Genomic DNA, 16508 nt, shown 5'->3' with positions numbered 1-16508 from the left:
TTAATTTCCGGTGATTTTATGGACTGATAAGGCATTTTCTCAAAATGAAGAGTTTGGAAGACAATTTCCCTGGATTGATATGTGCTTCAGCAGAAATAAACTGTCTTTGCTGATGTTTTTTTTTTACATTCAAAATGTCTGTACGATGAAAACAGTAAAGCTCATACGCTATCAACCCAAAAATCTATCATCCCAATTTAAATTTGTAAATTCGTGTGAACTCATTCCATTAACTAACATATAATGGCTTCGAATTTAAAAACCAAGAAGAAATAAGGAAAAACATCACTCTCTAAGATAAAATGTGTATAATAATGCATATAAAGCTATAGATGCTATAAATTACGCAATTTAATAGACATGTTTCATTTTAATATAACTGGGTTTTTTATTTGTCCTTGAGACAAACCTCTTATTTTATAACTAACTGTACAATACCAATATAGATATGGACGAGTACACCAAGAAGAACTAAGATTATAAAAACAAATACGACGAGCCATTAATAATTTTATGATTTAGGTAATGGCATTCTGACAGTACTCTGGCAAATCCGCATCTGCATTCAGCTGTTGATGTTTTATTTTGTTCAAATATAAAGTCTACGTGGGTAATACAAATAGCCTTTGTATATGCATTTGTGAATCATTTATGATCAATTTAAGATGAAGCTCCAAGCCTTCATACCTTGTAGGAAAAGGCAAAATTACTTATACAAACAATAACAATCATATTTTAAGTAATCGTCTTTGAACAGTCAGCCATTCAGTTTAAAGTTTTTCGTTGTTTACATCGCCTATTAACGATCAGTAAAACAGTTTAAAGTAAAACGTTCTGGTCATCGGTTATGAACGGTCAATGATACAGTTTTAGATAAACTGTCTTTGTTACCGCCTTTGAACGGTCAGCTATAAAGTTTAAGGTTAACCGTCTTGTTACAGCCTATGAACGGTCAGCTATAAAGATTTAGGTTAACTGTCTTTGTTACCGCCTATGAACGGTCAGCTATACAGTTTTAGGTTAACTGTATTTGTTACCGCCTATGAACGGTCATCTATACAGTTTTAGGTTAACTGTCTTTGTTACCGCCTATGAACGGTCAGCTATACAGTTTTAGGTTAACTGTCTTTGTTACGGCCTATGAACGGTCAGCTATACAGTTTTAGGTTAACTGTCTTTGTTACGGCCTATGAACGGTCAGCTATACAGTTTTAGGTTAACTGTCTTTGTTACCGCCTATGGACGGTCAGTAGTACAGTTTTAGGTTAACTGTCTTTGTTACCGCCTATGAACGATCAGCTATACAGTTTTAGGTTAACTGTATTTGTTACGGCCTATGAACGGTCAGCTATACAGTTTTAGGTTAACTGTATTTGTTACGGCCTATGAACGGTCAGCTATACAGTTTTAGGTTAACTGTCTTTGTTACGGCCCATGAACGATCAGCTATACAGTTTTAGGTTAACTGTCTTTGTTACGGCCTATGAACGGTCAGCTATTCAGTTTAAAGTTATATGTTTTGGTCTCCGCCTATGAACTGTTGGCGATATAGATTAAAGTTAAATATTCGGGTCACCGCCTATGAACGGTCAGCGAAGCAGTTTAAAGATAAATGTTGTGGTCACCGCCTCTGAACGGTCAACGATACAGTTTTAGGTTCAATGTCTTTTTTCTTACGGCCTATGAACGGTCAGCAGTACAGTTTAAGGTGAACTGTCCTTGTAACCGCCTATAAACGGTCAGCTATACAGTGTAACGTTAACTGTCTTTGTTACCGCCTATAAACGGTCAGCTATATAGTGTAACGTGAACTGTCTTTGTTACCGCCTATAAACGGTCAGGTATACAGTGTAACGTTAACTGTCTTTGTTGCCGCCTATAAACGGTCAGCTATATAGTGTAACGTGAACTGTCTTTGTTACCGCCTATAAACGGTCAGCTATACAGTGTAACGTTAACTGTCTTTGTTACCGCCTATAAACGGTCAGCTATACAGTGTAACGTTAACTGTCTTTGTTACCGCCTATAAACGGTCAGCAATACAGTGTAACGTTAACTGTCTTTGTTGCCGCCTATAAACGGTCAGCTATACAGTATAACGTTAACTGTCTTTGTTGCCCTCTTTAAACGGTCAGCTTTACAGTTTAAGGTTCAATGTCTTTGTCACCGCCTATAAACGGTCAGCAGTACAGTTTTAGTTAAACTGACTTTGTCACCGCCTATGAACAGTCAGCGATAGAGTTTAAGGTTCAATGTCTTTGTTACCGCCTATGTACGGTCAGCTATACCGTTTAAGGTTTATTGTCTTTGTTACCGCCTATAAACGGTCAGCAGTACAGTTTTAGTTTAACTGACTTTGTCACCGCCTATGAACGGTCAGCGATACAGTTTAAAGTTAAATGTTGGGGCCTGTGATTTGTCAGCGATACATTTTAAGGTTAAATGATGTTTATCAGCATCTGATAGCTTATGGCGATTTCAGCTAACCCAAACAAATCATCGGATAACACCAATTAAAACAGTTTGCATATTTGTTGATATATATATATATATATATATATATATATATATATATATATATATATATATATATATATATATATATATATATATATATATATATGTTTACCAGTGTCTACTTGTAATTAGAAGAAAACAAACATTATCGGTTAGTTTAGGTACTCATCGTACACGCAATGTACTGTATAAATATTCCTTAGTTATTGTAAGTGAAATAGCAAATGTATAACACAGCAATGTGACACAACGTGAACGAGGACAACTTCCATTAAAGTCCAGAATGTGTTACGGTTTTAAATTTATTGTTGATCGACATTTTGCAAATCATTTGAAGTAAATAGAACCCGTCCTTAAATGCGCTTAGAGGGTTTCGATTTCGATTAAAGGTTGATGAAGGGGACACAAGTTCCACTTAAATCTTGGAATTGCATTCGTTAGGGAAGGGACAGTGCTCTCCCACTTTTAAGAAGAAATATGAAGTTATTCTAAATAAGTTGACAAACAATAACCAGATCACATAGATGACAAGCATAAATAACTGAAGGTTCATTTAAAACCGCAGTCAAAACTAATCATTTATTATTGAAGCTGTGGAGTTTTGTTTGAGTATAACTATGAACAGCTAAACATACGCAAAACACTTTTAAAATTTTATGATAAGTGTATAAGTACTAAAAGTGTTTTGCGTATGTTTAGCTGTTCATAGTTATACTCAAACAAAACTCCACAGCTATACTCACACAAACACCAACGATATACCTCACACTAACACCACAGATATACCTCAAATATATACCTCACATAGAACACCAAAATATAAACCTCACACATAACCTAACAGACGTACCACACACGAAATACCATAGTTATACCACACACACAACAGCATATAAATACAGCAAACATAGAAGTATAGCAATACCACACACACCATACAACATACATACCACATAGAAAATATCACATACAAAACAGCTCAGACATTCCACATACAATCCACCACAGACATACCATGTACAATTAAGTACATATTTAATATACACACAATACAACATACATACTATACACACCACAGTCATACCACAAACATAACACGACAGACATACCATATACAAAAGTCCCACAGATGTGCCACATACAAATTATCATAGACATACCACACACATATCGCAACAAAAAACTCACATACAAAACAACACAGATGTACCACATACAAAATACCTAAAATAACAAATACAGCATAGATATAACACTCGCAGCGCAGACATGCAACAATTTAAAACACACAGACTTAGCACACACAAACTGCACTTGCATAAAAAACAACACACAAACACTGACATACCACACACAAAAAACACTGACATTCCACACGGAAAACACAACATACTTACCACCAACAAAACACCACATATATTAATTGCCCTTATTCCATTCGTGTATATAATTATGTTGTTTTAAAAAAAAAACGGTAATGAGGCCTTTTGTTTAAAACTTGCTACCATACGAGTAAATACGAACCTTTCATGGAACAAAGAAGTGTGCATTTATAAAACATACCGACGTACTGTGGATGTGTATTGATGAACTTCGGGTACTAATTACGGAAAGTATAATGACGAGGTAAGTATGTAGTGTTGGGTGAAAAATTATCAATTAACAATGTTGTAATAAAGCAAATGATTTTGTTCTGTTCTGAAAGAAATGTCAAGAAACGTTACACTATAAGACATAACTTTTCACCATAATGACATTGCGAGCGAGGCTTTATATATCGTCCTATGCCCCTGTTCTTCATTAAACGTTATAATTTAACACTTTAACACTGCTCATAATGACTTTGCAAGCGAGGCTTAATAAAACGTCCTATACTCCTGCCTTTCATAAAACCTTACAACATAACTATATAACACTGGTCATAATGACATTGTGAGCGAGGCATTATTTATAGTCCTAAGCTCCTGCTCTTATTTAAACATTACAATTTAACATTTTAACACTGCTCATAATGATTTTGCGAGCGAGTCTTTATATAACGTCCTGTGCTTCTGCACTTATTTAGACGTTAAACTCTAACACTATAACACTGGGCATAAATACATTGTAAGCGAAACTTTATATAACGTGCTATGCTCCTCCCCTAATAAAAGATTACACTTTAAAACTACGCCGCTGATCATAATGACTTTGAAGCGAGGCTTTATATTACCCCCTCGATTCTTTTACTATTACCTCAACACATTTGACTATATCTGATAACACTAGACATATCAGGGTGGAGTTTTAAACCCAATCCCATTGTTGACTGTTAGTGTGTATTATCTACACTTGAAGTCGGTATTAATATTGTTTATGTAGATATACTGTTTTACTCGGCAAATACTATTTGGACAACTTATAATATATGTTTGTTCATGGTACTGACAGCAACTGTTAATAAAATACTGCAATTTATTACTCCATATATATTTTAATGAATGAGCAGGTTGTAAAAATGCTGGTATCGGATACATCCATTATATATTCACTCATATAGCTAAGTCATGCAATAGTACATATATTCCTGGCCTGGTACAAGAGTGTTGTACCTAGATATAGAATAAGAAGGCGTGACAACAGACGGACACTAAGCCCTCTAGTAGTGTAACTAACGGATTATAAATTAGTCTAGTCAGTTAATCTGATGTTCCAACACCAGATGGTAGAATATTTCCTTAGTGAGATATTGATGTTGATGTTAGTATTTTCAAGCACTCAGTGCAACACTGTCTCAACAAGGATTTGATTGATTTCTAAGATTGCATAGTGCTGTCACCACAATTAGGGATTCTTTTTGATAGTTCGTGTTGGAGACGATTAATACATAATGTGCTCAAATTGTCAATGAAACATATTTTTACAAAAACTTGCATCGGATTCAAACTCACAACCCAAAATTGCCTGTCGGTCACACAGGACTACGGTAAAAAGGTCACACGGTCTAAAGGTCACAAGGTCTGATGTTCACGGTCTGACGGCCACACGGTTTGACAGTCACACTGTCTGAAGCGCACAAGGTTTGATGGTCACACGGATTGACGATCGCACAGTCTGACGGTCACAGGGTCTGACTGTGGTCACCCTCTGATACTCTGATAATCAAAGATACGAGTGTTTACTCTGATTATCAAAGAAACGAGTGTTTACTCTGGTCATAAAAGATACGAGTGATTACTCTGATAATTAAAGATACGAGTGTTTACTCTGATATTTAAAGAAACGAGTGTTTACTCTGATAATCAAAGAAACGAGTGTTTACTGTGATAATCAAAGATACGAGTGTTTACTGTGATAATCAAAGATTCGAGTGTTTGCTCTGATAATCAATGACACAAGTGTTTACTCTGAGTTCAGTTTATTGCAAGTTATGGATGTGTACAAGTACATCAAATTATTCTACTAAGCACTTGTCGTCTGTCTAAAATACTGAGCCAAATGAATGGCTTTTTTCCGGTATGTAGGTTTCTCAATTCTAACCTAGCACTAATCATATAATCACTTTTGAATGACGAAGGCTCTTGTCACATCAATACAATGATCGAAATGCTTCCAATCTTCACGATTAACTGAATATGACTGTAAAGACAACTTTTTTGTTTTACGTTCTTGTTACAGACTGTCAGGGTCTGGCAAATGGCATCAAGCCGAGACTGTCAGGATCCGGCTAAGGGTATCAACCCGAGAACGTCAGGATTCGGCTAAGGTTATCAACCCGAGACTCAGGATCCGGTGAAGGGTATCAACCTCAGACTGTCAGGATCAGGTGAAGGGTATCAACCTGAGACTGTTAGGATTTGGCTAAGGGAATCAACATGATATTGTTAGGATTGGCCAAGGGTATAACCTGAGACTGTTAGGACCCGGAGAATCGTATTAATCCGAGACTGTCAGGACCCGGCTTAGGTTATCAACCTGAGACTGTCAGGACCCGGCTAAGATTATCAACTTGAGACAGTCAGGACCCGGCTAAGGTTATCAACTTAAGACTGTAATGATCCGGCTAAGGATATCAACCTGAGACAGTCAAGACCCGGCTAAGTTGAGACTGTAATGATCCGGCTAAGGTTATCAACCTGACACTGTCAGATACCAGGCTAAGGTTATCAACCTGATATTGTCAGGATACGGCTCAGGTTATCAACCCGAGACTATCAGGACCCGACTTAGGGTATGGCCCTGATACGTTTATGACCTAGAGAATGGTATGAAACTGAGACTCTCTGGACCCGGCTAAGGTTATCAATCTGAGACTGTCAGGATCCGGTTAGGGTATCAACCTGAGAATTTCAGGACCAGGTGAAGGATATCAACCTGAGACTGTTAGGACCAGGGAAGGGTATCAACCTGAAACTGTCGGGATCCAGCTAAGGGTATGTCAGATGACTAGCAGATGTGTGTTTTCTCATATTTAATGAAAATCAAAAGCAAAGTGTGAGTAGTAAAATCGAACACATTCAAAGTGACATTAAACAAAGAGATATTTCAACCTTAAAACATTTTTGAGTAACATTGCGCAAATAAGCATCTTGAACCTCAAAACACTTCAAGTGACCTTAAACAATGAGGCTCTTAGACCCTTAAACGTTCAAAGTATCATTAAACAAAGATGCATTCTGAACTTGAAAACTATCAAAGTGACTTTATTTAATAAGGCACTTATTGTCTTACAAAACACATATTTAAATCGACATTATATAATGAGGCAAATAGAACGTTTAAAACATTTCAAAATAACATTTAACAAATAGACATTTGAACCTTTAAACCTTTTTGAGTGACATTGCACAACTATGCATTTTAAACCTTAAAACAGTCAAAGGCACTAAGAACATTCAAAGTGACATTAAATGCAGAGGCATTTAAATCCTCGTTGCTTTGATCCATGGAAAGATAATCGGTGCTCTGATGTATGTGCATTCCTCAATTTTATGGAAAACATGAAGACATATAATTCAATTTCAAGGTCAATTTTAATTAAAACGAAATGCAATTAATTAACACAAACTTTCACCAACGAAACACCCAATAATGTGACAGAAAATAATTTCATCTTAGTTCAATATAACATAAATTCAAACACATCAAGTATTAGGAACATAACCATTCATATAACGATATAATAAAAATAAAAATAATAATAATAATAATAATAATAATAATAATAATAATAATAATAATAATAATAATAATAATAATATCCAAACTTCATGCGAGGTAAAGGAACATTTTCATACATATTTCAACACGATAATATTAATATGTACATTTCACGCTACTTAAAGGAACATTACCATTGAAATTACAACATGATGATAATATTATGTACACTTCACGCTAACTTAAGAAAACATTTCCTTTCAAATTACTACATGATATCAATACTATGTACACTTCACGTCCGTTAGAGGGACTCTCTCATAACTTGAAACAAAATTATATCCAGTAAATATATTGATATTATAAGTGACGTCACCATCATTAACTATCTACACCATTAATTCTATTGTTTAAATTAACTGCCTTTCGGCAATTGCAAATATTTTTCGATGTACTAAACATGTTGTAATATGTTCGGATTGCGAATCATCGAATATCAATATACATGTATATTTTTTTTTTATCTTGTTATTGTTATTAATGGGCCACCAGGCCACAAAACAACTTAAATCAACATGTCAGGAAGTGTTTATCTTGTCATTGTTATTAATGGGCCACCAGGCCACAAAACAACTTAAATCAACATGTCAGGAAGTGTTTATCTTGTTATTTTTGTTAATGGGCCACCAGGCCACAAAACAACTTAAATCAACATGTAAGAAATTGTTTATCTTGTTATTGTTATTAATGGGCCACCAGGCCACAAAACAACTTAAATCAAAATGTAAGAAAGTGTTTATCTTGTTATTGTTATTAATGGGCCACCAGGCCACACAACAACTTAAATCAACATGTAAGAAATTGTTTATCTTGTTATTGTTATTAATGGGCGACCAGGCCACAAAACAACCTATATAAACATGTAAGAAAGTGTTTATCTTGATATTGTTATTAATGGGCCACCAGGCCACAAAACAACTTAAATCAACATGTAAGAAAGTGTTTATCTTGTTATTGTTATTAATAGGCCACCAGGCCACAAAACAACTTAAATCAACATATCAGGAAGTGTTTATTGTGTTATTGTTATTAAATGTTTTATGCATTGTTGTCATTAGCGTTTCAATTTTGACGTTAAAAAGATATTTTGAAAGCTATTGTTACTTTATATGATAAACTGTTTTCGGTTGCGGTCGAGTCGGTCAATTAACAGAATAGGTGAGCAATAATTACTTTTTTTAAATAAGAAGTATTTTTGTACAGTTCTTGACAGAAATAATGAACTATTGGTGTTAATATAAGTGATGAATTGGTGAACATATGTCATGTTCGGTCTTCACATACTTTAATCAGCAGAACTGCGTTTATACCCCGATAATGACATTAATCCCGCAATTCATTCCTTAAAAGACTCGTATTATATTTTTGATATTAAATATTGTTATAAATATCCAAAGCGAGTGACGAAACGTAAAAAAATTATATCGTTAAAAATGGCTGTGTTTTTGGCGCTGTAAATTGGCAAATAAGTATTAATGCTGTATCTAGAATCTCACTTCCTGGTCATACAATACGATATTTAATAAAATTACTTTACTATTTCGTATTGAATAAAGCGAGATTGTCTATATCCTAAAAACATTCTGCCGATGAATTGTGATAAATGATTACTAAAACAAGATTACCAATATAATAAAAAAACGATGCAAAATTTCTTCACCTGGATGTATTGGCCACACTAATTCAAATAATTTACCCGCGTGTTGCCTTTTGCAGTCTATGAGAGAGTTTCTAAATGACTTGTAAATTGTTTTAATTACTAACTTCACAAAACACGAACATGTTTGAGTTAGAAATCAAATTGCACATTCCATAGCTTTAGGAAAAGGCGGGTATGTTTACCTTAAATGCTTAAACTAGTTGATTGTGTTTAAAACATAGCATCAAGTTCATAATTCAGAAACACTCTTTGAATGAATTCGCAAACCAAAATGAAATGCATCAAATACTACGATTAAATCTTAACTACTCAATCGTAGCATCATTGCTGACGTCTTCAACCTTCTGCCCCCTTGGAAGGAAAAGTAATAAAACCTGCGATTGTTCCGTGCATTCAGGCTACTGTACGTGCATCTATTGTACCACCAGCCTCCTCCCCAGGTTCGGGCACAGTCCACGTCCCTATCGTATGTTGAAAATGGCTGGTGGTTGATATCACCATAATCACCGGTGTTAGAGAGCAGATAGGAACCGGACACTGAAAATATACCGGGTTACCCCAATGTATATCAGTATCATATCAATAATAGAAAGAGGTTTGAGTGTTGATTAACAATATGGTGATAATATAAACAACTAAACCTATTACAAGTAGATATTTAAATGTTTACAAATTTGCGCTATAATATCCAACTGTATTAAAACTACATTATAATGGAAGTGAGATAACAGATGTATGAATGAAATCAAATAATGGGCATATCATTACAATGATCTATCCAGACGTATTTGATCTAGCTGTCTACCACATCCTCCTATCAACTTCAATAATTAACGTACTTCCTGCTGAGTTGATCCTCCTATCAACGTTGAAGTTGTATTGGTCTGGTGGAGAAATATAAAAACCCGAGTACTCGTCGAATCCAGTTGTTCCTTTTGATGAACTCATGTCCATACGTAAGGTCATCTTAGCTCGGCTTGTTATGGAGTAAAGAAGACCCAGACCTGTGAACAAAATATTCATTTAAGTTTAGCCAATGATATTAGGTTGTGTACACACTAATGATATTTAGGTATATACACGCTAATGATATTGAGGTACGTACACTTTATTGATATTGAGGTACGTACACTTTAATGATATTGAGGTATGTATACTAAGTGTATGAAGTATGTACGCGTTAGTGATATTGAGATATGTACACACTTATGATATTGAAGCATGTACACACTAATGATATTGATGTATGCAAAAAACGAAGTTTATGAGGTATGTACACGCTTATGATTTTGAAATATGTACACACTTATGATATTGAAGCATGTACACACTAATGATATAGATGTATGCAAAAAACTAAGTTTATGAGGTATGTACACACTTATGATATTGAAGCATGTACACTTTAATGATATTGAGGTATGTAAACTAAGTTTGTGAGGTATGTAAATACTTATGATATTGAAGCATGTACACACTTATGATATTGAAGCATGTACACACTAATGATATTGAAATATGTACACACTAATGATTTTGAGGTATGTAAACTAAGTTTATGAGGTATGTTCACACTTATGATATTGAAATATGTACACACTTTTGATATTGTAGCATGTACACACTAATGATATTGAAGCATGTACACACTAATGATATTGTATGTAAACTAAGTTTATGAGGTATGTACACACTTATGATATTGAAATATGTACACACTTATGATATTGAAATATGCAAACACTTATGATATTGAAGCATGAGATTTTTTATCAGAAGAGCTGTGTCTCTTAATTAGACGGTTTTTCGCAGAATGAGCTATGTCTATAAATATCTGAGACGGTTTTGCTCGGAATGAGCTGCGTCTCCAAATGAGACGTTTGTCCTCGGAATGAGCTTTGTCTCGGAATGACGGCTTTTTCTCAGAATGAGCGATGACTCTGAATGAGGCGGTTTTGCTCGGAATGAACTGTGTGTCTGAATGAGACGGTTTTGCTCGGAATGAACTGTATCTCTCGTTTGGGCATTTCAACCATTCAAGCGATTTGGTGTGCTAAACATTTATAGTTCAATAATATAAATGTACATTAGTTAATAACGTGTATAAAACTAGCGTCATGTTGTGTTTGTAGACGATTTGAATGAACTGTTGATCTGATATATTCATCTTTTGAATTCAATTGCTTATACAAATATGTTGTGTTGTACTATTTGAACGTTTTTTGCAATTAACGATTTTACTGACCTCTTTCATAATCGTTTTTTACGTGCAATATTCACTTATAGCGATTCAATATTATGTGGTATAGAAATTCGCTGCCAATTACAAGCATAATTATTTATATATATAAAATAATATGTTAAATATTTTATTGAGAGTATAATGTTAAAAAAAAATATTTGCTTGCCCGGTATAGGCATTCCCTGTCCAGCCATTATTTTATAAGGTTAATGAATGAATAATTTATGTTTGTCTAAAAATATTTAAATAAAACATAACTCAGTCTATTAATCACACAGCTATTGCCAAAGTCTTTCAAACAAGTTCATCTACAAAGGCTTCAATCACACAGCTATTGTCCATGCCCTTTAAACACGTTCATCTACAAAGGCTTCAATCACACAGCTATTGCCCATGCCCTTCAAACAAGTTCATCTACAAAGGCTTTAATCACACAGCTATTGCCCATGCCCTTCAAACAAGTTCATCTACAAAGGCTTCAATCACACAGCTATTGCCCATACCCTTCAAACATTTCCATCTACAAAGGCTTCAATCACACAGCTATTGCCCATGCCCTTCAAACAAATTCATCTACAAAGGCTTTAATCACACAGCTATTGCCCATGCCCTTCAAACAAGTTCATCTACAAAGGTTTCAATCACACAGCTATTGCCCATGCCCTTCAAACAAGTTCATCTACAAAGGCTTCAATTACACAGCTATTGCCCATGCCCTTCAAACACGTTCATCTACAAAAGTTTCAACGACACAGCTATTGCCCATGCCCTTCAAACACGTTCATCTACAAAGGCTTCAATCACACAGCTATTGCCCATGACCTTCAAACCAGTTCATCTACAAAGGTTTCAATCACACAGCTATTGCCCATGCCTTTCAAACCAGTTCATCTACAAAGGCTTTAATCAAACAGCTATTGCCCATGACCTCCAAACCAGTTCATCTACAAAGGCTTCAATCACACAGCTATTGCCCATGCCCTTTAAACAAGTTCATCTACAAAGGCTTTACTACACAGCTATTGCCCATGCCCTTTAAACACGTTCATCTACAAAGGCTTCAATCACACAGCTATTGCCCATGCCCTTCAAACAAGTTCATCTACAAAGGCTTCAATCACACAGCTATTGCCCATGCCCTTCAAACAAGTTCATCTACAAAGGCTTCAATCACACAGCTATTGCCCATGACCTTCAAACCAGTTCATCTACAAAGGCTTTAATCAAACAGCTATTGCCCATGACCTCCAAACCAGTTCATCTACAAAGGCTTCAATCACACAGCTATTGTCCATGCCCTTTAAACACGTTCATCTACAAAGGCTTCAATCACACAGCTATTGCCCATGACCTTCAAACCAGTTCATCTACAAAGGATTCAATCACACAGCTATTGCCCATGCCCTTCAAACAAGTTCATCTACAAAGGCTTCAATCACACAGCTATTGCCCATGACCTTCAAACCAGTTCATCTACAAAGGTTTCAATCACACAGCTATTGCCCATGACCTTCAAACCAGGTCATCTACAAAGGCTTCAATCACACAGTTATTGCCCATGCCCTTCAGACAAGTTCATCTACAAAGGCTTCAATCACACAGCTATTGCCCATACCCTTCAAACACTTCCATCTATAAAGCTTCATTCATAGCTATTGCCCATGACATTCAAACAAGTCCATATACAAAGGCTTCACAAAATGTGCCGCAATTGTAATCATGAAACCTGTGTGTATAATATGGATAACTTAGTACACACATTCCAAAATACCACAACCAGCGAATGTTTTTCTTTTCATGCAGAATAACTGATTTATTATCTGTACACGACGTCTTATATTACATCACATATTTACTTTAGATTTTGATCGACTGAAAAGAGAAATACAGATGAACATGAAATGAGGTTCCATTATTGAACTCGATGTTGATCGAAGTCCTGAATTGAGTATTCTCAGAATACAATCGGCGGAGATCTTCCATTTCCCTTCGAAAACACAATCGGATGTATATGAACGGTTCACAATATCAATATTCTTATTATTTAACACAGTTGCAAGTAGATCGCGTAATAATATCAAGTTAGCAGTTTAACATACGAAATTTACTCTGAGGAATCTTCATCTTCATATGCAATAAAACACTGCTCTGGGATTGAGTTTATAAGTGTTATAAAGAATACAGGTTAAAACACTACAAGTAATTAATATTATTTTTTTTTTTAATTTTATGAACTTCATTTATTCCATTTTCTTCCGAGGATCGTCGTATGGCGGAGATTGCCGAGGTGTTCCGATTGTCCTTAAAGCAGATTGGGTACTAAAGGACCGGTATAAACTATTGAACTCAAGGAACATTGCATTGAGTTGTTCCACTCCTGTAGACTCTGAAGTTCTGAATGCAATGTACAGATCCTCCGAAATATTAAGCAAATTGTGAGTTATCTATACAGTACATTTTTAACAGCAACTTGAATGAAAAGAAAACATCAAGGCATACGTATTAAAGATGTAAGCAGATGGTTGCTGATCACAATTTTTTGATGATCGCCCTTACGCCATTCGGCCCTCAGGCGAATATGGACATTTTTGGAAGTTCATCGTTTACTTGCAAGCTGCTGCAAATCACTAACCCCTAATCTAAAGGGATTCACTACTTTCTCTACATTCGAATGAATACATCCAGCAACGTAAAAGCAGTGCATACCACACTTTGTGATATATCAATACACCTGTTTGTATATGAACTCACAACTTTGGTATATTCGCACAAAACCATTCAGCTCTAATTCTACAAGATGCCACATTTTCTCCACACTACAAAGACAAAACAAGCAACGTAAAACTGAACTCACTATATCGGCATATTCGCACATTTCCACTCAAGATAACATGTAATTCGTTACTTCAACTCTCATCTCAAATTAAATGTATTAAGGTAATCACCTTTCAACTTCCGTCAATTTGCTAGATGACTAAGAAAGAGTACATCATTAAATGTTGCCTTGATTAATATGCAAATGTGTAGTTTATTTAATTTAAAGCGAGGACCGGCACTTAATTCGCTCTTGTGTATGGAGAATGTTCCTTTAAAACTTAACGTAAAAACTTACCCATCCAAAATTCACCATCCAGTGAGCCAAAACCCTGCTCGTACTCCACAAAACTCCTGTTGAATTCAATAGACCCATCGAATCGTCTTTGAAACACCTACAGATAGAAGTAAGAAGTCAATGTTTAAAATCACCTTAATTACAGTCGGTTTTTATATTATAATTTCCGGCCTGAAACAGTATTATTTTTCGCTAGGTACGTTCTTTAAACAATATCATTCATTATCGTTTTATATTTCAAACATCTTAAAAACATCAGTCTATTATGCAATGGTCGAGTGCATTAAACAACATAAGCATTTTCTGTTGATGTCTTAAATACCTTAAACAACAGTATTCCTTAATATTTATAAAAATGTATGGGACATATATCTTATGAGATTATCGCAATATTTATATAGACGCCATCATACTAACCGTCCACCCACCACCATCGGTGTCCATATCGCAGTAAACATCCACTTCCTTGTGCGTGTTCCAGGGCGTGATTCTGTACACACCCGAACCGCGTGACAGGCCCAGTTTTAACACATCACTGCAGTCATCTGGGGAGTATATGATGCCAAAAATGTGTTTATCAAATAGTGAACTGTGATAATGCCACACATAAGAATACAAGTCCGAGTCTTAGAATAGTATTTTATTCAAGGCACATGTTTGGCATTTATTTTAACATTAACACATTTTGTCTACATTGCTAAAGTTATTGGTATAGGAACCATTGAAGCTTACACTATAAAGAAATACAGATAATCAACAAACGTGTCTTACATTTGAATAAACCAATGATTCTTACATTTGACACATTGCTGCAAGTTGCATGGGTTTGTTTCAATGTCATATCCCGGGCACACTTTTCCACCATAAGCAGGAGCTGGATCGGAGCAGGATCGGTTTCTGGTCTCCACGCCGTCACCACAGGACCCAGAACAGGTGCTCCATGTCGACCACAAAGTCCATTGACCATCCACTGTAGGAAAAAACACAATGTTGCATTTTAGAAAGAAGTATTCATGCAATTATTTCTATGGATGGTGGAGTATGGACGATGTATACAATGTTATCGCAGGACACCTCAAAGTTGTTCTATTTCGTTCATTAAACCCATTAGCCATCAACAGAAACACTTAAGTTATGAAGGATTCAAATAGTGTCAACTAATGAATCAATACATTTTGATGTTGACATGTGATCATTGTATCTTAGTGTATGTGTATGTGTGTGCGTTCGTAGGTTCGTGCATACGTGCGTGCCTACGTATGCATATTTTGGGTTGTGTGTTAAACAGGTTATAACATATTCAATTTAAGATTCCACTGGTCTATTTTACCGCCTTTGTTTACACAATTATAGTCATTTGTTTGTATTTATAAACATGTTATCATGGCGTAGTGGTTTTCGTCAAAGATTAAGTTCAAAACTACAGCGTAGCAAATGCTACCAATCAAAACTCCTCAGAAAAGTATTGAATGAGGTATTTATATGTGTAACGGTAACGACCTCGACTATTTACAAAGACGACCACGGGCTGACATTAATTGTTACCGTAACGATGTCGTCAAGAAACAAAGAGGACCCGAGGCGGATCTAGACAGTGACCGTAACGACCAGTTACAGAGGACCAGGGGAAATCTTTACTGTGACGGTAACGATATCGTCCAGTAACACAGAGGACACGGACCGGATCTTTACTGTAACGGTAACGAAATAGTCCATTAACACAAAGGACCCGGGCGGGCTTTTAACTGTAACATTAACGATCTCGTCGTATACACAGA

At 35.6% G+C, this 16508-nt stretch overlaps 1 protein-coding gene across 1 annotated transcript in view; it reads right to left on the bottom strand.

The window, feature by feature from the left end:
* The window catches only part of LOC128240442 (uncharacterized), a 38455-nt gene that overhangs the window by 21388 nt on the left and 559 nt on the right, over positions 1 to 16508 (bottom strand). Inside the window, exons 2-6 of the mRNA XM_052957081.1 lie at positions 15527 to 15700; positions 15148 to 15275; positions 14731 to 14827; positions 10216 to 10380; positions 9751 to 9913 (exon numbers count right to left, since the gene is read on the bottom strand). Of these exons, the coding sequence (XP_052813041.1) occupies positions 9751 to 9913; positions 10216 to 10380; positions 14731 to 14827; positions 15148 to 15275; positions 15527 to 15700 (727 nt within the window). The remainder of the gene's footprint in view (positions 1 to 9750; positions 9914 to 10215; positions 10381 to 14730; positions 14828 to 15147; positions 15276 to 15526; positions 15701 to 16508) is intronic.

The sequence above is a fragment of the Mya arenaria genome, chromosome 7 (assembly GCF_026914265.1).
Source record: "Mya arenaria isolate MELC-2E11 chromosome 7, ASM2691426v1".
Classification (NCBI taxonomy): domain Eukaryota; kingdom Metazoa; phylum Mollusca; class Bivalvia; order Myida; family Myidae; genus Mya; species Mya arenaria.
This window is presented reverse-complemented; position numbering and strand designations above follow the sequence as displayed.